This window comes from Canis lupus, chromosome 5, assembly GCF_003254725.2.
Source record: "Canis lupus dingo isolate Sandy chromosome 5, ASM325472v2, whole genome shotgun sequence".
Taxonomy (NCBI): domain Eukaryota; kingdom Metazoa; phylum Chordata; class Mammalia; order Carnivora; family Canidae; genus Canis; species Canis lupus.
Window position 1 is genome coordinate 72086867 of NC_064247.1, and position 25404 is coordinate 72112270.

The following is a 25404-nucleotide window of genomic DNA, read 5'->3' on the forward strand; positions in this document are numbered from 1 at the left end:
GAAAAGGAATGAAATACTGACACAGGCTACACTGTGGATGAACTTTGAAGACATGATGCCAAGTGAAGGAAGCCAGACACAAAGGACCACGTTTTGTATAATTTCATTTGTATGAATGTCCAGAACTGGCAAATCTGTACAGAGAGAGAGGAGACTGATGGTTGTCGGGCTTGAGGAGAAGGGGAGGCAGAGAATGAGTGGCGATGGGTCTGGGTGTTTTGAGAAGGTGATACAAATGCTCTAGATTAGACAGTGGTGATACTTGCACAGCCCTGTGAAGATATTTTAAGAAAACTGTCCACTTCCCATGGTTGAATTTGGTATCTCCTGAAAACTGAGGATTTCTCCTCAATAAAGCTGTTTTTTAAAAAGCGGTGAATGCACACGGAGGGATGGTGGGGCTAGAGGCCCATGTGATCCCCAGACCTAGAGACTGACTGCATGTGGGAGAGAGAAAGAGAAAGATTTCTCAGTTGCTGTTGCTGCCCTTGACCTTCCTGGTGCCACATTCAATAATCACGGGATCTTTTCTCAAAATCTACCTCTTTCTTCTCATTGAAGTGTCAGTGGGGCAAAATTCTTTGAGGAAGGTAGAGCTGACTTTTTTAGAGAAATTAAAAAAAAAAACACTTTTTTTTTCTTTGGACAACCTTTTCACTCTTCATTGCCAGAAGACTTTGACCTTGGACCCCCTGGATGCTGGGGGTGTAGGCTCTGGCCAAGAGAACATTGAAAATGCAGCAGGTTTTGCATGGAGAGGATGTGGTATGTTTTAATGCAGTCCCCAGCCAGTCAATGTACAGAGAGAGAATCATGGTGCTTCCTTTACTTAGAAACTTATCTTAGCGTTTTTGCACACATATAAGTATGATTTCTGGTAAAGTCAAAAGCAAAAAGAATGTTCTTTTTGTGCTGATGAGAAAAGAAGATAGAAAAAAAAAAAAGACCCAGGGACACATAATTCATTAACATTAGATACCGAGCTTTCGTGTCATTTAGTGGCAAGGGTGCATCTGAAGCTGGTTTTAACTATACTGACAAATAATAAACATGCTTCAAGACCTCACAGGCCCGTTCAAGGCCAAAGTAGAAGCCAAGTGTCCTCATTGGGTCCTGAGACACGGAAATTCCCTCCAGCCTGAGGGGCCACCCAAGAAACCCACTCCTCCTCACAGCAACATCTAATTTCCGTGGTCACTGACTTTTCCTTCCTCCATCCCTCTATTCATGCGGCAGGGCATTTGCTACCATAGGCATTTGGAGATGTGAAAACGAGATCCATCCCTGCCCTCCAAAAGCTCATGAGCCAATGGAAAAGATAGAGTCAATGACAAACTGTGAAAGTGGCCCAAGTACAGGGGACATCAGTTCCTTAGGAGAAGGGGGTGCATCGTGGAGCCACGAGTGGCCTTTTCATGGGGCATCCGAGAAGCCAGGCGCTGGGAGCGTCACAAAGGCAACGAGTGACCTGGATAGGTCTCCTTTTCTTCTCTTCAGACACCATCTAAAGGCTGCACCAGAGGCCGAGGCCCTGGGGTCCTTGTCCCAGGATTTCACAAGCCTTGGGTCGGATGGCAAGTCCGATCTTCCCAGAGCCAAGTGGTTGGGATGGTTCCGCGCCCTCCCTCAGCCCCCTGGGCCGACCCTGGCTTCCCATCGGGGGACAGCGCCCAGTCCTCCCGGGCCCCGGGGGAGGGTGCTCACCGCACACATTCGCATTGCAGGGGGCTCCGGGCCCTGCACCCCCGCACCCCCGCCCTCACCTGCGGCCTCCCTTCGCAGGTGCTCTGCCCTGGCCCGACCCAGCGGACCACAGTGGGTCTGTGATTTCAGCCGGGTAGGGTGCAGCAAGGCTGAGCTGGGCTGGGTCCCCCCACATCCCCGGGGCCCCTCCCGACCTCCTGGTTGCTGGCTTCCAGACCCGGTGGAGTTGCCAAGCCACCGCATCCAAGAAAACCAGCTTGGCACAGAAGGCGGACCAAGCCCAACCCAGGAACCTGGCGACAGGCTAACCAGGGGAAGTTGCGTCGTCTTCGGAGTGACCCTTCCCGTTACCCCCAGACTTCCACCCAGTTAGAACCTGGCTCATCAGCTTTGCGCTGCACAGCAGCTGGGGGAAAAGGTCACTTTGGTGCATGATCTTCTTTCTGTCTCTTTCTGAGCCACAGGACTTCCTCCAAGGAACAAGCCTTAACCTCGGTTCTCAGAAGCAAGACAAGCCAAGTCACACATTTCTATGAATCCTCTCAGCAAGCTGATGATGAAGAATAATAGCGGTAGCTGTGTCTCTCGGCTGAGTGCAGATTCCACACTGGTCACAGATCTTGGCAGTCATGGAGCCCCCCAGAGACTTGGGGAGCCCAGTTGGGGTCCAAGGAAACCACATTTGAGCCAGGATAAGGACAAGAGGAGACATCCCCTAAGAGAGAGAGCATAAGCAGAAGTCAGGGGAGCTGAGATCCTGCCATCGTGGCTTGGGCGACACTCTTCTTCACCCTCTTAAATTTCAGAGCCCTGGTACAAAAGAGCCCATTAGCTATAATAATAAAATACGTGTTGGTGGATGATTTCACCGAATCTAAATGTTTCTGTAACAGAGATGATACTCCAGCAGGTATATTGACACCCAGGGTGGAACGTAGAAGAAAATCAAGTGTCGCTTTTGGCTGCCAGGTACCAAGAACTGTGCCGGCCACTGCCACATGCTCTGCGATGGATATAGCTTGGAATAATATGGATACAGGCATAGAATTGTAGAATGTCCAGGACGGCAGGAGAAACAGAAGCCTAGAGAGCCAGAAGAGCCCCCTCAAGCCCCATGAACATCCTGTTCTGAACCGTTTGCTAAGATAAGGTGTTAAGTACCTACCCCTTGCAACAGTCAGAAAAACCCTATCTCTGAACATGCTGTCAGCAATTATTCGTTAAGTGATGTAAGGGTATATGGCTACAAGAACTTCATACCGGTGAACTTGAAAGCATAGCGCAGCACCCTGACCCCGTCTGTCGCTTCCTCACACTCGCTGTGGCATCTCTGCTTTCTGTTCCTATAAGACACCAGCCAACATGAGCCCGGTTGGAAGCCCCCACTGTATTTTTCCTTGTATCTCTCTTCCTGCACTTTCATTGCTTCAGAAATATCTTTTCTCTCCCCCACTTCTTATTATAAAATATAAAAATTTGGGCAAAATCTACATAGACCAGAGTTTTGCAATCAGGGTACTTGCCATGAGAACATAGCACTGTATGTGAAGGCATTAGATGGCCAGCCAGTTAGATTTTTATTTCTAGTAGCTGGAGGAGACCAGCACAGTGTGGAATGATGGGAGCATTCATTATACGGCACATTCCACTGTTCCCGGGAAAGCATATTGGTCCCCAAACCGGGTTCCTCTAGACACACCTTTAAACCTTCCAGAGGATATCCAATTCCATTCAGATTGGGTGGTTCTCACAGGACAACAGGGAGACCAGTAAGAATGAGCCTAATGACATGGGGTTCTATCTGTGAGGCGTTCCATCACCATTAGTGAAAGCCTGGTGACAATGACAATAGGAATTTTATTCTCCCTCAGCTGAAATTGAATAATCACAGTTCATTCCATATGTAGTAGATTCCCCTAGAGATCCGAATAGATACCAGTGAGGAAAAAAATAATCCTCCATGAGATTTTCACTTCTGGGTAACAAAACCACAAAATATATTAAGTGCTTGTATTGTAGTGGTGGTGGGGGGGCATATCCACAACAAGAGTTTACCTTTCTGTTCAGCTACTCAAGTTTGTCCCTCACTTAAAGCAGTAGGAAAATAGCATAGATTGTTTTTTGTCACCAGTAAGCTGTTCCACACATATTCTAAGAGGTTGGTGTTCTTGTGATGTCTAATTGACAAAGATATGTTTGTGCCCGGAAGGTATTGCAAAGAAGTTCAAAAAGCTACTTTTGTCTCAAATATCCTTTCACATGTCCCCTGGACTACTAAAAATGATGGACTCTGTATACAAAGATGATGGATGGATGGATGGATGGATGGATGGATGGATGGATACACAGATGGATGGATGGGCATATAGGATGACACATGGATGAGTAACTGGATTTTTTTTATTATTATTTTATCCACCCAACTAGCACAAAGCCTGACATACAATAAGTTCTCAGTAAGTGCAGACCTGACACTTAGTGATCTCAGTAATGAATCAACTGGTCACTGCCCTTTAAGACTCAGGCTTTGAGGGAACTCAAAGTCATTGACCTACTTTGATATTTGTTTATTCATCAGTGTCTAGATACTTGGGGTAAATTGAGGACCTCTACTACGCCAGGACATTCTCTGAAAATTCTACCCTTAGTAGGGTAACACCCAAGAGTGGAGCTGGAGGCCAATGAAAGAAAACTCTCCTTCTTCCAGTCTACCATGAGATAGTCTAAAGCAAAGAAATGCGAAGATTTTTGATGAGTACCCCCAGTTCCTTGCCCAAGTTAGTCTTCCCATCAGGCCTGACTGGTCCCCATGGCCTAGATCACCACCAGCTACGTATGGGAACCCATTCAGACATGGCCTCCTAGAAGAAAAACTGGTGACGGTGATGAGTCTATAATTTTCAGATGCATTAACTTCAGAGGCCCCATATTCATAGAAAGATGGTGCAAAAGGAACCAAATTAAGACTCCTCTAAAAAGTCTGGTGTTCATGCTTCATTTTGCAGCATGCATCCTTTTTCTATCCCCTGTATTTCCTGTGAAGTGGTAGTCGTACTAGCTGTTATTGTTATTCTGCCCTCATCATCATCATCATTCCATTACTAGCAAATCATGCTAATGTTGTTGGAAGAGTAGAAATGTGAGCAATAGAGTGCCAGATTTTAGAAATCTAACTCTTCCATCATATAACTTTCAACCAGCTTTTTTTTTCCCTGTGACATAGAAAATAGACAGCAATCTCTTATTAGTGCTCAAGTTTGGGAAGTGATTCCAGCACAAAGAAAATGCACGGATTTGTGCAATAGCCAAGAAGGACTGGCATTGCAGCTGCATTTATCTCTGGGAGTTTCTGGAAACAGAACTTTCTGACAGTAAATTACAATACAGTTGGTGGGTGTTATATTGATGACTAGACTCTTAGTCACCTCAAGGAACTGAAATCAAATGACACCAGGTTGGTGCAGGGAGGCAGGATATTAATAATTCTGATTGTAGATATGAATGCAATTTCAGGGGCATTTTTTTAAAGATTTTATTTATTTATTCATAGAGACAGAGAGAGAGAGAGAGAGGCAGAGACACAGGCAGAGGGAGAAGCAGGCTCCATGCAGGGAGCCCGACGTGGGATCTCCAGGGGTCTCCAGGATCACACCCCTGGCTGCAGGCGGCGCTAAACCGCTGGGCCACTGGGGCTGCCCATCAGGGGCATTTTTATAATTGCTTTTATGTTTTGGTTAAATGCTTCACATAATCCTGGGCTCCAAGGTGGGAGTTAAGAGTGAAGTGAGGAAACCCATGGTTATTTATTTGCCTCAATATCTATGCTTCCAGAAGGTCAGGCAAGGGGATCTGCTTCATCATTAAATAAAACTCAAAATCTTCACTTTGAAGCCTACCTTGTGCACTTTAACACTCAAAAGCAAAACCCTGCAAACAGACCAGTGCTTATTTGTGTGTAGCAAATGCCAATTTAAAGATAGTTCTGGAAATTTCAAAAATGTCAAAGGCATTATTTTAAAAGGGTGGGGGGAATAAAACGCCAAACAAAGCTCTGTATCATTTACATTTGCCACTTAACTCCTTTTCCACCTCTCTTAAGACAGAATTCCTTGGATCTTTCTTCTTAAAGGGCCCCCTAAGTCTTAGGGAACACGTGTTCAACCTGATGTCTTTAAACACTCACCACCATTGGGAGCCAGAGAGCCATAGGTCTAGAAATTTTAACTTGCCTGATCCTTCCTTGAGTTTCTTCTTTTTAATCACTTGTCCTTCTTCTGTGACCAAGAAAAACCTAGGAATGTAGTAACAATGTTGCCATGGCAAAAACAGTGTTCTTAGATCAAAGGATTCACACTGTACACAGGAAATAATTCATTTGGTCACCTGGTCAACACTCATCCAACACCTCCAAGGTTCCATACTGGTGATGGATAGTCTCAGGATGGACGCAATAATGGACTGTTTAGCAGCACCTACCATGATATGACATGAAGTGGTATGATATGATATGATGATATGCAATATTATTCCATATTATATAATACCATACTATATGATACTACACTATACTATATTTCAACAGAGTATCTTTCTTTGTGTAGTTTTTTTTCTTGTCTGTCTCCCTCTCACGAGAGATAATAAAGGGAAAGGATCAGGAGTGTGAACTTTGCAGGCATGCCTAGGTGTGTGAATCCTTGTACACTCACCTTGGAAAAGCTCCCTTAACTTGCTTCTCAGTCAAACGGAAGTAAGAGCGGCACATATCTTAGAGGCTGTTGTGATGATGCAGTGAGTTAAAACTGAGTAGTAAGTATGTGTTGGCTATTAGTAATGTCATTATTTGATGGCAGGCTCCATGGTATTGCCATGGGGGACAGCTCCTCCATCACATTCAGAAAGGCTCAGAGAATTCCCTAGCTCCCTGCCCACCCCATGTCTGAGTCTGAGTCAACCACCATATTTCATCCTTTGCTACAGGCATTGGTTCAGGAGTGGGTGGATAACCAAATGGCCCAGACCAATGGGATCCAAACCTTGACTTTGTTATCTCCTACTGGGGGCTGACAGGGACCCCCATTGGACCTGCCCTGGAGGGATTTAGAGTCGGACCTGCTACAATCATCATGCTTTCATGGGGAGTCCTGGTCTGGAGTCTATATAGTAGGATGCCGGGACAACAGGTAGATGAAAGCTGGTTCCAGTGACATCACATGACTCTGGCCTCCAGCCAGGCCTGCACCCAGTGCTTTACCTACACCTGTTGGTCATGCAAGCCAGTTAGTTTCCTTTCCATTGAAGCCAATTTAGGTCAAAGCTTCTTCACCTACAACTCCAACTGGCACTCCTAATTGGCACTCCACCATACACCGAGACTCAAAGAGTACATAAAGAACCTCCCAGAGATTACACAGTAAGTAGCAGAACCCCACCTTGAACTCTACTATGTCTGACTACTACACCATGCTACCCTCCAAAGCCACAAAATGTTCTAGAAGAGAGGTCAAGCTATAACCTTGGAGGTCTGGTTGTAGGAAGGACACTTCTGGAGGCAGTGGCATTATATTCTCGATGAGTCTCTATCAAATGATCATTAGATGCCAGTCACTACACTCAGAACATCATGTGCAACCTTGCACATAGAGCTGTGCCTTGAAGAATGAGCAAGATTTGGGCATGTGGAAATGGGGGAGGGCTGGCATTCTTCTTGGAAGATTACAAAATAGTGTCCGTGTGCCTGGAGCTCTGGGGAGGCAGCTGTGACTCAAGGCTGGGCCAGGGCTGTCTTCGGCAGCAGCAGGCAGTACTAGAACACCAACGACACACCTTGCTTACACCTGGGTACTTAATCCCACCCTTCCATTCATCCACAATTTCGTGCCAGTGAGAGTTACTGATTTTCACTTCAGTCCTAGGGTCTGTGAATGTCAGCCATGCTTTCCACCCAGTTCCATCTTGGGAAGACACAGGCTAATTAGTGAGCAAGATAAGCATCCTGGTAATTGAGGGATGGGCTGATTGGGTTCCTGAGCAGCGAGTGTCATGTTGCAACACAGCACCCAGCCACCCTGCCCCCCTCAAAGTCCTGTTTTCTGGGACACTTGGCAGGACATTCTGTGTGCATTAGAACTTTTTTAAAATGTGGGGAGGAATCTGAGTGTTCATTAGTCACTTTCATTTGAAAAACATTTATTGAGCACCTCCTGTGCGTAGGAAAAGGAGATAGAGAGATGAGCGTGCTATCCCAGTTTCAAGGCTTTCCCGGGGTCAGCAGGGAAGCTCACGTGGCACCATAAGGCTCTAGGGCACTGTGTGGGGACTGGACACTAGCCTGCCCCAGAGGCTAGCGGGCGCAAAGGCACAGCAAGACTTTTAAGAGAAACTCAAAATGTGACAAAGAGTCAAAACTAGTCAAGACATGGGACAGAGGGCAGGGAAGATGGGGACTGATGGAGATTCAGGTGAACAAAGTTGTGTAAAGACTCGGCAGAGGGGGGAAAGGAAGAGGAGCCACACACAGGCCAGGGGAGACTACAGCTTTATGGCAAGAGCATAAGAGACAGAAGGGGGGAACCAGTTCCTGAGTCGCTGGCATGACTAGGCCCATAAATGGAAATAGTGTGTGCAGAATGTCAGCGCAGGCCTCGGTGCTTCAGACAGAGAGTTCTTTGGGCCCTTGACGTGTGCCAAGCACTCGGTGTACAAGCTCATCATGATCACAAAACTATCCCTACCTTTGACCCAAGAGGAGAATGAGGCCCAACAGGTCAACCGACTTGCTCAAGTCTCACACCTGGGATGGAGCAGGATTCACACCTGTGTTGGCCTGTGCCAAAGCATAGCATCTCCTGGGTATGTCTCCTTCCACAGCAATGCTCAGAAATCCATGCTCTACTCCCTCGCTGCTCTGCTACCAAAGGCTTTAAACATTATTAACCTAAAACCACAGCATCCCCTGGCCTGGAGATGTAGGAGGGTTTGGCCCTGCCATTCTGACCCTGCCATGCTGGCTGGGGTCATGTCAACCCCAAAGATAATCTGACTTTGTCATTATGACCCATCAGTGCTCTGCAACAATCGAGCATGTCAGCTTTTGTCTGTATGTATGGGTGTCTCATGTTTACTGACCCTATATTCAACCTCAAAGGGCTGAGAATATTCCATCCATGCAATCCAGAATTTTTGTTAACCTCTTCACACAGCCCCGTCCATTTGCAGCCTGAAGAATGAGTTGGAGGAAGACGGTGAAGCACTTGGCTGAGGTCAGAGGGTGAATCAGCAGGCTGTCTCCAGGCTGACCCTCCCTTCCCCCACCCCAACCTGCCAGTACCCACATCACTCGACTCATCCTGATTAGTAGCTCTTCCTAGCGCCTGAAGCCCCCAGTCAGGGCCACTGGCCTGAAGAGTCCCTGCTATTACTCTAGAGTCCTGATGATCCTGGGCTGGGTCTACTGAAACAGCCAGGACTAAGCTCTCAGAAAGGATGGAGACCCCAGACAACAGGCCATAAATAACTCATGGGCCCCTCTTGCTCTCCTACCCTGGTTTGAGGATGAGATGGGAGTCAGGAAGGACAGATTCTGCAAAAGCCTGCACATTTGGGTCCTTTTAAGAGAGACCACAGGGAACTGGTTGCAGCTTAAAAGTGGACACTAGAAATTCTGAACTCTCCTGTTCAAGAAAACGCCTTGAGGTCTCCCGGCTTCAAAACTGGCATCAGGACATGGCAGGAAAGTTGATGATCTAAAGAGAAAAAAAAAAAAAAAAGAAAAGAAAGAAAAAACAGGGAGGAAAGAACAGATCTCAAAAAAGCTCTCATACATACACAGAATTCTTCTGCTTAGTTTTTCTATGCTGCATCTATTTTTTATTAGTCTCTGAGGTCCCAACTTTTGGCAACTACTATCTATTTTGACAGGGCAGAGGTTTACCAAGACCAGGGTAGGTGACACATTAAACAATTATCTAAGTAAATCTGTCCTCTTTGACAGAGAGCTTTGCCTACACTATGACAAAAAAAAAAAAAAAGTTATTTTAGAATTGATTAAAAAGATGGGTGTGTAGGCATCCAGATGGAGTGATTTCATTTAAAATCACCCCAGATTACCAAACAGGCCAGTTAGAGGTTTTTATCAGCTTTATTGGAGTATAATTGCCAAAAAGAAATCATATAGATTTAAGGTGTACAATGCCATACTTTGGTATATTTTATATATTTGTGAAATGGTTACTGTGATTGTAATCATGGTTGCTTTCTGAGTGTGTGTGTGTGTGTGTTAAGAACACTTAAAATCTCCCCTCTTAGCAAATAATAGACAATACAGCATTGTTAACTATAGTCACTATATTATACGGTCGATCTCCAAAACTCATTTATTCCGCATATCTGAAACTTTGTACCTTTCGATCAACATCTCCCCATTTTCCCCCACCTCCAGTCCCTGGCAACCACCGTCCTAATCTCTGCTTCTATGAGTGAGACTTTTTTAGGTTTTACATATAAGTGAGGTCACACAGTGTTTGTCTTTCTGTGTCTGGCTTATTTCACTCACCATACTGCCCTCCAGGTTCATCCATGTTGTCACAAATGGCAGGATTTCCTTCTCTGTGAAGGCTGAATAATATTCCATTATATTAATATCTATACCTATATATTACATTTTCTTTAGCCATTTCCCTGTGGATGGACACTTAGGTTGGTTCCATATGCTGGCTAGTGGGAATAATGCTGCAGTGGATGTGGGAACACGGATACCTCTTCAAGATACTGATTTCATTTCCTTGGGATATTTACCCGGAAGTGGGGTTTTCAGGTACATTTCATAGGGTGATTCAATTTTTAATTTTTTGAAAAACCTCCATACTGTTTTTCATAATGACTGTACCAATTTCCATTTCCACCGGGAGGGCACAAGGGCGCCTTTGAGCCACATCTTCGCCAACCGTTGTTGTCTTTTGTCTTTGTAATACTAGCCATCCTGACAGGTGTGAGGTGACATCTCATTTTTGGTTTTGATTTGCAGTTTCCGGGTGGTTAGTAATGTCATAGGCCCTTTCACTTCACAGTGTCCACTAGGGGACTTGACTAATCTGTTAAGATCAGTTAGCATAATGATTGCGGTTGGGAAGGGTCGTCTCTACTGGGGTACCCTGGGGGCTTTGTCCTTTCCAGTGCCACTATCCACAGCACGGGGGCTAATAGGAAATGCAGAAGAGCAACCCCCATTGATGGAGCTCCTCTGTGGCCTCACATGGTGGAAGACACTTCTGCCTCTCACCCTGACGATATGCCATTTTGTGGTGGAGGGACCTGCTGCAGAGAGGTTAAGTCATATAAAAAGCACATCAATTTCATTTGCAGCTGGCACAAAGCTGGGAAGCAAATCAAAACTAGTCTATGGCACATTCCAGATCCAAAGAGATTTAGACAAGCGGGGAACAGGCTGACTCTAATGAGATGCAGCCCAGTGAGGATTGCTCTACGTTTCTGTGCTTGGGTTCAAAAAACGTAAGCACACAAATAGAGGCTGGGGGAAATGTGGGAAGAAAAGACCCTGGGGCCACACAGTGAGTCACCGGAGTTCTGTGTCTGCCAGAGAGGCTCCTGAAACTACGGCCTGCGTGAGGAGCAGAGACCAAGGGCCGTGCCTGCTCTGGGATGAGAAGCTCACACCTGGGGATCTGGGTTTGGTTCTAGGACCTGCGCCTGCAGAGGGGGGAGCAACCAGGTGGGCCCATCTGGAGTCAGCAGCCAGGAGGCAGGGGCACTTGAAAATCAAGCATACGTGGAAATGCTAAAGGCACTGACTGTGTTTACAGTGAAAAGCAAAAGGCGGGGAGAGAGTGGCAGATTGGTCGTCTTCTACTCCCTGGGGCCACCGAAGGATGTAAGGACTCATTATGCGTAGCCTTTGACTGTATGAAATCAGGACTCTCGTATAGAAGAAGGGAACATGGCTTCATACTACACAAGCAGACGAAAGCTTTCCTAACAATCTCAAGAACTGAGGAAAGATAGATGGACAGGGCGCAGGGTAAAAGTGAGAGGCAGTGAGCACCCTGTCACTAGAGGTGATCAAGTGCATGCTGTTGAGGCCACACTTGGACTTTTATGGGTGCTAGGCATTTTGGTTCCTGTAGACCCTTTCTTCCATTAAAAAAAAAAATCCTTATTTCGTGACTCTGTTGGTGTAATGACAGATACAATTCATGCTAGATTATATTAATTTCTTTTCCTCTGATTTTAAAATTAAAATGTTTTCCTAGGCCCCCTAATAGTCTCATGGGCCCCCTAGGCACAGTGTCTGCTATGCCTAGTAAATCAGTCCTGCATGCTGCTGACTCACGTGTCAGAATGTTGTAAAGCAGATTCTGATGATACATTGGCTGGAAGGAGGGTGTTAAGGTCAGATCTGTAAACTTCCCTCAGCCTTCCCCAGTCTGCGATTCTATGAAGTGAGTTCTGCCAAAGAATGGAGGAGTGCCCCAGCTGCTTGTAGACATTGTTGAGGTGACTGTGTTGCAGGCAACACGTGTTGAAGAACTGTATAGGAGCTACGATTCCATCCCATGAAAACACACTCTTAAACCCCAGTTATTAGAGGTGGTAAGACCTGAGGCCAGGATCCGGGGCTTGGGGTGAACCAGGAATTAGTGATTTCTCTTGTCTCGTAGCTTCCTGTTTCTGCCTTGTTCAAATGTTTATATCTAGCCAAAGCATGCATCATGGTTATAAAATGACTTAAAAAAAAAAAAAAACTAGCAAAAAGTCTGTAAATTTGAATTTAATTTTTAGTTGGTGGGGTAGCCCAACTCCATCTGATTGGGAATGCTATCATGATGGATGATGCTATGAGGGTGACATGGGGCATGTTTGGTGTTTCCAGTGAACAGAACAGCATGGGAGAGAGCTCAGCATAACCCATTATGCAATCAAGAAGTAAAATATAAAAACAGGGCCACAAGGGATCCCTTTTCTCGGGCCCCAGCCAAACAGATTCAGAAACACGCAAATTCAGAAATCATCAGCATCACCGTATTCTTGGTAATCCCGCAAGTATTTAAGTTTGGTCTCTGTTTTCCAGAGCTTTCTATTTCCTAGGTTGAGTGGCTGCTAAATGCCTCTGGAACAGGAACTTCGAGTCACCCCAAAACTTCCCAGAGCTAGCACCAGCAACAGCCTATCCCCTGAGTTATCATACATAAGACACAAGCCTGAATAAACACTGTCCCAAGATCAGGTGACTTTTTTCATTCCTGCTTTTTTTTTTTTTAATCAGGTCTCATTTCAGCACAATAAACATCTTTGAAGGATTGAACGTTTTCAAGACATATTCCCTCATTGGTAAAGCTGTGAGTAGGATCAAAAGGTATATAACAATGGAGGAGGGAACCATATGTAGCTCTTAATTGGGGGGTGGGGGGATCTAAGGAGATGATTATGTCCTGAAAAAGGAAAGAGAAAAAAAGAAAAAGAAGAAGCAGCAGCCATGGAAATCTGTTGATTTGGAATGGCAGGGTGGGGAAAGAGGCCTCTCGTCATTCTGTATCTCTGTCTACTGCCTAAAACCAAAAGAAGCCCGTTCATTCAAATGTTCACGTATGCGTGAAACTCTCTATCAAATGCCTCCCGTCTGCCAGGCCATCCTGGGTGTCTTTTTCGGGTTAAGAAAGGGAGCAAAATTTGGGAGATCTTCCCAGGAATTCTCACTTGAAAAAACATCTGGATTTGTCACATCTCTCGTGCAAAACAAACAGGGGTTTTAGTAAATGATGTGTATGTGAGGTAGAGCCCTAGGGAGACCAAAACAAACAAACAAAATAAACATAAACAAAACCTCCAACTGTCAATGCGATTTCGCTGGCTCCACGGTTCTTCACAAGGTGTGCAGGACAGAGTTGTGGGTGCTTTCGGGATCCACAGCCCGTATCCAGATCATCCAGTAAGCAAGGCAGCACGTGGGGAGCCCAGCACCCTCTCCGGCACTTCCCCCAATGCCCCACTGCAGGCACATGCCCCCCTCTCCTTGACACCCCTGGAAAGAGACCTAGGAATCTCACTTGTCTAGATTTTGCTTCCTGCTCATGATTACTCCCCTCCCTTGCAGTCTAGCTTCCCCGAAACCAAATGAGTTGTTCTGTAACTGCACCGGAAAATCAGAATTTATTGTACATATGTTTGTGTTCCACTTAATAAAAAAACCTATATTTTAAGATAAACTTTGTTAGTAATTCATGAGGTAAGTGACTATTTATGCTAATCAGGCAGAAATATATTCTCAAGCATAATGCATTACATAAATTTGAATGCAAAATGTTCAATTATGAAGTAAATACAGGTAATGCAAATAATAAATTACCTCTAATAAAAATTATAAAAGATGTGTCTTCAAAGAGAGAGCGGCTTTAACTTACAACTGTGAATTGCTTAAAGAGAAAAGAATTAATAAATGCTGAATTACTCTGATGATTATTTAGCACATAATTCACCTATTCATAACGACTCCTAGTAATCAGACTGTTGTTTCACATTCTCCAATATGAGGCAAGACTGTTTCCTCAGCAATTTTGCCCTTATCAGATTATCTCGTCTGATTCTATTAATTTTCTTCCATGAATCTGCTAACAGTGATTTGTGATTTACTTACCCTGCTAACTAAAGACTGCGAAAAGGATTTATCTAACACTAGACCTAAGAACACTATATGTCTTATCATTCAGTTACTCTGAGCAACTCTTTCCTCAAATCAATTTAGTTGCTTTCATAGTGAAATTTAGTGGACGCTGGTTAGTTCTGCACCATAAAATCGGCTCCTGGATAAACAAAGAGTTCAGACACTACACTTGATGCATCTTGTTCTTTTTAGATTATATATGTCTGATTCTAACATGATATACCTGAGTTGCTATAACTCACAATCAGGAAAAAATATATTATTTTTAGCTTTTGATCATTATAATTTGGACACGGACAAGTTTTTTTTTTTTTTTTCCTTTCTTCCTTTTTGCATGAAGTTCTTCTGTATGTACTGACATGAAACTACAATTGTGTTTTTGATGTTATGGTTTCACAATCTTTTACAGGATTCGACCCATACCCTCCCCCCTCCACATTCTTCTATAAATATTCACTGCTTTCAGAAACTTTAATACTACTGGTTTGAATTGGTCAATAATGACAAACGCATGGTTTCTAAATTACTCTATATTGTTCTACAGAGATTACTAGAGTATATATAGCAAGGGGATATTAAGCAGTAAGAAAACACAGTTCACATTGTATTTGGATTAGACTGGCTTGGAAGAAGTGAAACAAACAATGTTCGCAAAGAAGTCTAAAGAAATGTGGCCTTGCTGTAATTGTAGAGAATCAAAAATCTGAATAGTACTAATTAAAATGAGAGAGCTCAATTGTTACAAAAGAAACGCCGCTAACAGAGGACTGTAAATGTTTAGACACCCCTGTGAATCACTAAATAATAAAGGAAAAAGGACAAACATGAGAATTAAGTTATAAGAGCACTACTGCTACACATCTAAAAAATAATTCTAGTCTTCTCTCTTTTTTTTTTTTTTCAAGAGAAAATGGGAGACTGTAAAAGACTCTGCAGTAAGAGAAAGAAAAATACCATGGCTTGACAGCAGTGTACAAAAATAAACCATAAAAAAATGTGCAGATAATAATACATTTAGCTGCCCAAACATGGGCATTTAATTTCTAGAAATGATATGTAATTGCAACAATTAGGTGCATGGCCATGAATCTGTATCCCGTGGTCTTCATCATTAGCAAACTTTGTTTATAAATGTTGTTTATTTATAAATGTAGCAGTTGCAGTGTTCCTGGCCAAAAATACTTTCAAGAGAGGCAGGGATCCTATCTTACAGATTTTAACAAAAAATGTGATGCAAAAGGATTAAAAAAAAAAAAAAAAAACAACCCACAACACCCAATTATTACAAACAAAAAAATGAATTAATTCTTCGTAAATACACTTATATTCATATTTTACATGAAAAATATAAACTTCAGATTTCTGTGGCTAATGATAAAAAAGGAAGGGGGGGGGGCTGGAAAACAATCACTGAGGACAATGCTAAGTGACCTAATATGTTTATGTCATTTAAGCAGTGGATTTTCCTTTGAATACATAAACTATAATCTCTTCGCCTCATTACTAGGTAAAATACTGTTTGAAAGGAGGAAAGCAAAGGAATTCTGTTAGGTTGCATAAATATTGACATAATCTTCACTCTTTCTTCCTAACTGGCAATCGACATACTTCATTCCAACCCTACAAAGTGCTCCCATAAAACCAAAACTACCCTTATAAACAGCTTCTCTGCAGCAATAATGAAAAGGAGAAAGTGCCTTCCTGGAAAATGCCAATGGCACCGGCCTTTTAGGGTTATGGTGTGCCTACAAACCTTTTGGAGAGTCTCTCATTAGGGATTCTGGGTTTGCTGGAACTGAAGGCTGCCAGCATCAGAGAATTAACACGAGTCTAATCTGGTGGAAGAAGCGAATGAGTGACACCTAAGGTCTCATTATAAATAGTAAGGCATGCTGTGGGGTGGGTGAGAGCAGTTCTGAAGTGCAATGTTCAAGAAGCTGGCTTAATATATGACTAAGTGTCAGAAGTCAGGTTTTCTGAGAATTACTTTTCAGATAAACAACTTTATAGCACTGCACTTAATCATACTTACTAGAGACATCTCATTTATCACCGAATTACAAGTAACTTTAATTCTATTGATATTGCCATAAAGCCCGTTGAAAATCCATCCCGGCACTTTTAAAGAGTTTGGGGCCCTGTTACGCGTGGGATTCACTTGCAAAAGATCTCAGCAGAATCATACTCCGAAGGCTTCTGTGTCTCGTGGCCTCTTTGTCGAACCTCGGGGGGGAGGGGGGGCAGTGGGGGAAAGAGGATTCCCGCAGCCGCCAGCTCAGTCCTTAGCCCCTTTCCTACAAGGTCGGGTTCTCTCCCACCGCAAACTTTCCGTGCCTCAGTCCCCCTCCCACCTTGAGAAACCAGCTTCTTTTTTCACTTCAACAAAACTGGACACGGATCAATTTCAACTGACCTTTGCCGAAAGGTGGCGCTGTTGAGGTAAAAATCCAACAATAGTTTTCACTCGGATTCTTTTGCAGGCTTTTCAGATTTTTTTTTTTTTTTTTTTTTTTTTAGTGCGCCCTCCTAGCGTCTCCCCCTCCCATAAAGTAAAATAAATATGATTAACACCAAATGCATTTCATTAATTGGAGGAATCAACAGTCTCAATATCCAAGTAGGCGGGCTGGTCTTCCACACGTTGGGTCGGCTTGGCGCACGCTTGCTTTCCCCCAAATAAATCTCGGTTTCTCCGACTTGCCTATCGCTTTAAAATCTTAGAAACAGTTGTTGGTTCTTTCTTTTCTCTTTTCTGTTTCTTTCTTTCCTTTTTCTTTTCTTTTCTTTTCTTTTCTTTTCTTTTCTCTTTCTTTTCTTTTTTTTTTTTTTGCATAAGTTTTAAAAGAATCGGTCTAGAAAACTGAATAGTTATTAGCATCTGCAACGGCGGGGGGGGGGGGGGGGCGGAGAAGCAGACCCCCACCCCACCCCCACTGTGGATTTCCGGGCTGGTCCGAGAAACCGCGGCTTAAGACTTAACCCCTTCGAGGGGAGCCGGCGACGGATGGGGTGTTGCCCACCCCCGCCCCAACACATTCATCTCTGCACCGCCAAGTCTGAAATCATTAAGCGAAATGTGAAAGTGCAAAGGGCGCGCGGGACCCTGATAAACAAGGGTCCGATTTCATGAGGGGGTGAGCGAGAGTGTGCATGAGCGTGTGCGTGTGCGTGAGTGTGCGCGCGCGAGAGAAGTGGGGGGCGCGAGAAGAGAGGAAGGGAGAGTAACGTGAGCAGGACCGTGACCGTGCAGGCCGACCTCGGGCGGGAGTCGGCGGCGCCAGGGCCGAGCTCCCCGCTCCCGGCACCCCGAGTCCCCCCGCGCCCGCGCCCGCGCCCGCGCCCGCTCCCCCCGAGGGCACGCGACGCCAGCGGGCGGCCAGTCTCCGCGCGTCACGGCCCCCGAACAACTTATTTCCCCTCCTTCAAAGCGGGCGATGAAACGGGCTTCCTGGGCACCCCGCGCGGACCGCGACCCGGCCCGGGGCCCCCTGAGCGCCGCCCCGCCAGGCGGCTCCTGCGCCCAGCCGGGCCCCGCAGCTCCCCGCCCCGCAGCCCTGCGCCCCGGCGCGCGGGTCCCGGGGAGAGGGACAAAGAGTTTGCGCTCTTTGGGCTAAGTTTGAGCTCCCCGCACGGCTACGCTCCGGGAAGGCAGGTCCCCGTGGGCAGACTCCTGGGTGCCTAAGGCGGGGCGAGCAGGGAGAGCGGCCCCGCCAGTTCGCGGTCCAGGGGATGGGGGTGCCCGGGATGCGGAGCCGGGCGGGCCAAGCCCCGCAGAGCGAGCGGAGGCCAAGCCGGCGCCCCGAAGGCGGGCCTCCGTCGCGCTCCGAGGGGAGCACAGCGGCCTCCCGGGGCCCCCGGGTCCCCGCGGCCCCGCCGCGCGCCTCCCTCCCCTCCCGCCGCAAACTTTGCGCCGGGGCTGCGCTCCCTCCCCGGGAGGCTGCGGCGCGGGAAGGGTTAAGGCCGCTCGTCCCAGCTGACAGTCAGCTGATTGGGCCCTGATTGACAGCTCCGAAAAGTTTCCTTGTTTCTATCTATTATGCTAATCGCGGCCGCTCTCGCCGCCTCCCATTGGCCCCGAGTACCAGTCAATTTCCCATTTGGGCCTGACGTCACAAGTGCTATAAAACTCAGCAATTGCTTTAAACTCTTCTTGCTTGGATCAGAGGCTTTAAAATCTTTTTTCATCTTCGAGCTGTGGCTCGGGCCGCTCTTCGGCTCGGCCTCCCCCCCTCCTTTCGCTCTCTGCCTCGCCTTTTTCCCCGGGACTTCGCTATTTTGCTTTTTTAAAAAAAAAAAAAAAAAAAAAAAAAAAGGCAAGAAAGAACTAAACTCCCCCCTCCTTTTCCTCCAGCCGGGCTGCACCTCTGTCTTGCACTTTGCACGGAGAGAGCGCGCGAGGGGGAGAGAGAGAGAGAGAAAGACAGAGAGAGAGGAAAGGAAAAAAAAAATAAAAAGCAGGCAGAAGAGAAGGCGAGAAGCATGAAGTGTTAACTCCCCCGTGCCAAGGCCCGCGCCGCCGGACAGCCGCCCGCCGCGCCTCCAGCCCCGAGCGGCCGCCGCGCGCGCCCCGCCTGCAGCCCGGGCCGGCGAGGCGAGCCCTCCCTATGCACAGCGCGCAGCGGAGCGGCGAGCGGGGGACGCCGCGCACCCGGCCGGGCTCCTCCGGCTCCTCCGGCTTCGCCGCCGCCGCCGCCGCCGCCGCCGCCGCCGCAGCCCGCGGAGGACCTTCCCGAGCCTGAAGCCGCCGGCTCGGCACGCACGGAGGCGAGCAGGCGAGGAGGGGCCGGGGCGAGCGAGCGAGCGAGCGAGCACATTGGCGTGAGCGGGGGGGAGGGAGGGCGGGCGCGGGGGGCGCGGGCAGGGCGGGGGGTGTGTGCGCGCTCGGAGGTCTCGGGCCAGCCACCGCCGCGCGAGCTAGAAGCGCCCCAGCCCGGCAAGCTGGCTCACCCGCTGGCCACCCAGCACAGCCCGCTGGCCCCTCTCCTGCAGCCCATCTGGCGGAGCGGCGGCGGCGGCGGCGGCGGCGGCGGCGGCAGGAGAATGGCATCGGAACTGGCAATGAGCAACTCCGACCTGCCCACCAGTCCCCTGGCCATGGAATATGTTAATGACTTCGATCTGATGAAGTTTGAAGTGAAAAAGGAGCCGGTGGAGACCGACCGCATCATCAGCCAGTGCGGCCGTCTCATCGCCGGGGGCTCGCTGTCGTCCACCCCCATGAGCACGCCGTGCAGCTCGGTGCCCCCTTCCCCCAGCTTCTCGGCGCCCAGCCCGGGCTCGGGCAGCGAGCAGAAGGCGCACCTGGAAGACTACTACTGGATGACCGGCTACCCGCAGCAGCTGAACCCCGAGGCGCTGGGCTTCAGCCCCGAGGACGCGGTCGAGGCGCTCATCAGCAGCAGCCACCCGCTCCAGGGCGGCTTCGATGGCTACGCGCGCGGGGCGCAGCAGCTGGCGTCGGCGGCCGGGGCCGGGGCCGGGGCCGGGGCCGGGGCCGGCGCCGGGGCCTCGCTGGGCGGCGGCGGCGAGGAGATGGGCCCCGCCGCCGCCGTGGTGTCCGCCGTGATCGCCGCGGCCGCCGCGCAGAGCGGCGCGGGCCCGCACTACCACCACCACCACCACCACCACGCCGCCGGCCACCACCACCACCCGACGGCCGGCGCGCCCGGCTCCGCGGGCAGCGCGTCCTCCTCGGCCGGGGGCGCGGGCGGAGGCGGCGGCGGCGGCGGCGGCGGCGGCGGCCCGGCCGGCTCCGGGGGCGGCGGCGGCGGCGGCGGCGGCGGCGGCGGCGGCGGCGGGGGCGCGGCGGGGGCGGGGGGCGCCCTGCACCCGCACCACGCGGCCGGCGGCCTGCACTTCGACGACCGCTTCTCCGACGAGCAGCTGGTGACCATGTCGGTGCGCGAGCTGAACCGGCAGCTGCGCGGGGTGAGCAAGGAGGAGGTGATCCGGCTCAAGCAGAAGAGGCGGACCCTGAAAAACCGCGGCTATGCCCAGTCCTGCCGCTTCAAGAGGGTGCAGCAGAGACACGTCCTGGAGTCCGAGAAGAACCAGCTGCTGCAGCAGGTCGACCACCTCAAGCAGGAGATCTCCAGGCTGGTGCGCGAGAGGGACGCGTACAAGGAGAAGTACGAGAAGCTGGTGAGCAGCGGCTTCCGAGAAAACGGCTCCAGCAGCGACAACCCGTCCTCTCCCGAGTTTTTCATGTGAGTCTGACCCGCGGTCCCAGCTAGCCACCTTCCTGCGTGCTCCGCGGGGGTCCGACTCGGCTGTGGGCTTGCTAGTTCCAGAGCCGCGCTCGCCGCCACCTCGCCCCCCCGCCGAGGTCGCCCGCTGCCCCTGCACGCGCGCACGCACACGCACACACACACACACACACACACACACGCCCTGCTCCCACTTGGCGGTGGTGGTGGCTGTTTTTAAATGGGGAGGGAGTGGATGTCTGGCTCATGGATTGCCAACCTGAAATTCTCCATAACTTGCTAGCTTGTTTTCATGCACCCCCCTACACACACACACACACACACACACACACACACACACACACGCACACGACGTTCAGACATCTCAGCAGAGTTCTTCATGCTCACCTTTGAAACCTGCATCATTCACAGTGTTGTTTTCTCTCTCTCTCTCTCTCTCTCTCTCTCTTCTTCTTCTTCTTCTTCTTCAGTTCATGAGCTGGTGTTCATTTTCCGTGTGTGTTTTACTTTGTTTGGATTTTTTTTTTTAATTTTACTTTTTGGAGCTTGCTGTGTTGTCCTTTTTCCCAACCTCCATCCTCACACCCTTTCCACTCATCTCCTCAGAGAGAAAAGAAAAGAAAAGAAAAAAAAAAGCTAAGGGTTTTTTTTTCCCCCTCCTCCTGAGTTCTTCATGTGAGATTGAGCTTGCAAAGGAAAAAAAAAATGTGAAATGTTATAGACTTGCAGCGCGCTGAGTTCCACCGGGTTTTTTTTTTTTTTAGCATTGTTATGCTAAACTAGAGAAAAAAAAAATCCTCATGAACCTGCCACAATCAAGCCTGCATCAACCTTCTGGGTGTGACTTGTGAGTTTTGGCCTTATCATGCCAAATCTGAGAGTTTAGTCTGCCATTAAAAAACTCATTCTCATCTCATGCATTATTATGCTTGCTACTTTGTCTTAGCAACAATGAACTATAACTGTTTCAAAGACTTTATGGAAAAGAGACATTATATTAATAAAAAAAAAGCCTGCATGCTGGACATGTATGGTATAATTATTTTTTTTCTTTTTTTTTTTCCTTTTGGCTTGGAAATGGACGTTCGAAGACTTATGGCATGGCATTCATACTTTTGTTTTATTGCCTCATGACTTTTTTGAGTTCAGAACAAAAAAGTGCCACCCTAGAGCCTTCTTCCCATGAAAGTTTGCATCTGCTCCAAAACTGCTTTGAGTTACTCAGAACTTCAGCCTCCCATTGTAAATGCACTGAAGGCATTCCTTGTCAAAGATGCCAGAATGGGTTAAAAATTTAACATGGCAAACATTAAAAGAACTCTTAATGTTTTCTTTTTAATAAGAATGACACCCCATTTTGGGGACTAAAATTGTGCTGTTGCGGAAAGCAGTCTAAAACTTATTTTTTAAAAAAATGAAATCTGCCCCATTATTTTTGGTTTGTTTTATTTTTATTATTATTTTTTTTTTTTTGGCTTTTGGTCATTGTCAAATGTGGAATGCTATGGGTTTCTAGTATATAATTTAATTCTAGTTTTTATAATCTGTTAGCCCAGTTAAAATGTATGCTACAGATAAAGGAATGTTATAGATAAATTTGAAAGAGTTAGGTCTGTTTAGCTGTAGATTTTTTAAAAGATTGATGCACTAAATTGTTTACTGTTGTGATGTTAAGGGGGGTAGAGTTTGCAAGGGGACTGTTTAAAAAAAAGTAGCTTATACAGCATGTGCTTGCAACTTAAATATAAGTTGGGTATGTGTAGTCTTTGCTATACCACTGACTGTATTGAAAACCAAAGTATTAAAGGGGAAACACCCCTGTTTATATCTGTAGGGGTATTTTACATTCAAAATGTATGTTTTTTTTTCAAATTTAAAGTATTTGGGACTGAATTGCACTAAGATATAACCTGCAAGCATATAATACAAAAAAAAAATTTGCAAAACTGTTTAGAACGCTAATAAAATTTATGCAGTTATAAAAATGGCATTACTGCACAGTTTTAAGATGATGCAGATTTTTTTACAGTTGTATTGTGGTGCAGAACTGGATTTTCTGTAACTTAAAAAAAAAAAATCCACAGTTTTAAAGGCAATAATCAGTAAATGTTATTTTCAGGGACTGACATCCTGTCTTTAAAAAAAAAAAAAAATGAAAAGTAAATCTTACCACAATAAATATAAAAAAATCTTGTCAGTTACTTTTCTTTTACATATTTTGCTGTGCAAAATTGTTTTATATCTTGAGTTACTAACTAACCACGCGTGATGTTCCTATGTGCTTTTCTTTCATTTTCAATTCTGGTTATATCAAGAGAAAGAATAATCTACAATAATAAACTGCATTTTTTTTTTGATTCTGTGCTTAGTTTCTTAGTGTACAGTTTAACTGGACCCAAAATCACATTAGAAGTGTAAAATGCATCCTTTTCTCCAGAGGAAGGATTAATGGAAGCGTAGGGAGGCAATAATAATTCAGGGTGAAACATAGGCTGTTTTGTGAGGTGGGAGGCCAGTCCCTTTGAATAATTAGCTATATTTAATATAAACGTCAATCATGACCTCTCAGAATGCAGGCCCCCCTCCTCCAACCCCAAAGTTTTTGGTTTTCAAGTGAGTTGAGACATCATTGCCCTCTGGTGAAAACAAACAAACAAAAATCCCAACCAGAGAGTAGTAGGGCCTTCTCAGCACCGCCCTGAGCTTCTGGTCCAGCAGCAAGCCCATCTAGAGAGAAATGGGCCAGGCAAAGAAGGCATGACAGAGGTGGCTTGGGCACATATGCATTTAATGGTAAAGATAAACAATTCTTGCCTTTTGGCTAAAATTGATTATTTTTCCTTCTTCCCTTACGCACCATGATTTTCTTGTTAGCAAGGCCTGACCTGACTTAACATCAACACTTTGGACAAATCAAATTGTTTGTTTGTTTTTAACTTTGAAGGTCATTTGTCTTAAATAGGAAAAAAGAAAAACCCACCCCTTACTTACATAACCCCAAGTACATATCTGGATTTAAACTGTGTTATTAAATCGTATTTCACTGTGTGTGTGTGTGTGTGTGTGTGTGTGTGTGTTTAGCAGAGGGCTTCTCCGATTAAGACAAGCTGGCAATGATTTCAGATCACCTTAACTCCAGAAATATAAGCAAAAAGTAACGCCTTCATAGAATAAAAGCTGTGCTTTGATTGATCAGTATTTACCCCCAAATAGGCTGTGTATGGAGGAGGCTAACTTCAAAGATGACTTGGAAAGTCTCAAACTACCTTCACTAACAGCGTTGACCTATTTTAAAATGACATAAATTCATGCAACTAATGTTACAAATTCATGCAGTTTGCACTCCTAATCAACTTCCCCTAGAATGCTAAAAGAATGTTAGACAAAGCCAACACTGTTTTGAAAATATAGCCAAACACGATGACTTTTGTTTTATTTTGGTTTGGGTGTTTTTGTTTGTTTGTTTGTTTCTTTCTTTCTTTCTTTCTTTCTTTCTTTCTTTCTTTTTAAAGATAATATTGCAACTCTGAACGAGGGCCTTATTTTGAAGAAAACAGGTTGTGCTTGGCGCTGCTGAGTTCTGGCCAGTTGATCATCCTGTCTTCCTTCCCCTTTTTCACAGAACATGAAGACAGTGCATCCCCACTGTATTTTGACCTTCCTTTATGTGCCAGTTTGGATAGAACTCCTGACTCCACACTTAATTTCCTTAACAAAAGTCTTAATAGTAAACGTGCTTCCATTTGCTTAAAGTTAGCTGTTCTCTGCTTCTGAGGTTTTGGGGTTTTTTTCCCTCTGCTCCCAAGGAGGAGATACGCAGATTCCCCCTGAAGGGGCAGAAATGGAGATATCGTTTATTGCAAAAAAGCTCAGCCTCAGATGAAAGCTTATAATAGGCAAACACTCAAAATAAGAGTGCCATTCAGGATGGACTTGCTGAAGTCACCTGAGGAACAGGACTTGGGAGAAACACGGTTGTGCCACAATTAAGCATTTTGATGGGACTCTCTCTACAAGGCAGTTCACTATAATGAGTGGGCTTTGGCCCCAAACATTAGAAAGCAGAGAGGCTCTAGCAAAAATGGGATTTGGGTGGCTGGCTTTAAGAGAAGGTTAACTCCTTCGTGAAAGGCAGCTTTAGATACAACCGTTACTAAAAACTTTCAAATGTAGTATGAGTGGCAAACACAAATACGTGTGGTTGTTTGTTGTTGTTGTTGTTGTTTAACAAAGAAAACCTAAATTCTGCCTAAGTGTCCCTAGTAGAAATAAGTCTCTAAATTAAAAATAAATAAATAAATAAGTAAATAAATCAATAAACGGTGTAAGGAAATCTAGCTTTCCCCTTCCACTGCATCTGAGTCTTTGTCTAAATAGTGTTAAAATTCCTTTCATTCCAATTACAGAACTAAGCCCACTCGCAAGTTGGAGCCATCAGTGGGAAACGCCACATTTTGGAAGCCCCAGCCATGTGTCCTTACCAGTGTATTCACGAAATGAAATTTATGTGGGAAGCGTACATTAAAAATTTATTCTTATTATTATTGTTTGCAGCCTCGGAGAACACCCTGCCCCTGACTTCCTCCGCTCAGTCTTTTTTTTTTTTTTTTTTTTTTTTTTTTTTAAGAAAAATGATCGTGGTAGAGATGAAGGGTAGTAAACGTGTAACCTCCGTGCTGTTAACTGCGCCTCTGGTCTGAGGGTCTTAGGTGCCAGCCTGGAGGAAGGTGCACCGGTGCTTCTGGCTTTACCGTGTGCAAAACTAAATAGGTGCCATTGTTTCCAACCTGCGATATTAGTTTGAAAAACTCACTGAAATTG

The 25404-nt window shown here is 46.3% G+C and overlaps 1 protein-coding gene and 1 long non-coding RNA gene across 2 annotated transcripts; one reads left to right on the forward strand and one right to left on the reverse strand.

Annotated features, from left to right (window-relative positions):
• Nucleotides 1–87: 87 nt before the first annotated feature.
• Nucleotides 88–17694, reverse strand: LOC118354859 (uncharacterized). Its single transcript, XR_004816200.2, has 2 exons — nt 16131–17694; nt 88–2419 (listed from the first exon to the last, which is right to left on the reverse strand). It is a non-coding gene; the product is annotated as an uncharacterized LOC118354859 (long non-coding RNA).
• Nucleotides 17695–18503: 809 nt separating this feature from the next.
• MAF (MAF bZIP transcription factor) lies at nt 18504–25124 on the forward strand. The gene is made up of 2 exons (XM_035716862.2): nt 18504–20583; nt 24990–25124. The coding sequence occupies exons 1-2, from the start codon at nt 19418–19420 to the stop codon at nt 25081–25083; spliced, it is 1260 nt and encodes a 419-aa protein (XP_035572755.2). The 5' UTR covers nt 18504–19417; the 3' UTR covers nt 25084–25124.
• The last annotated feature ends 280 nt before the right edge of the window (nt 25125–25404 follow it).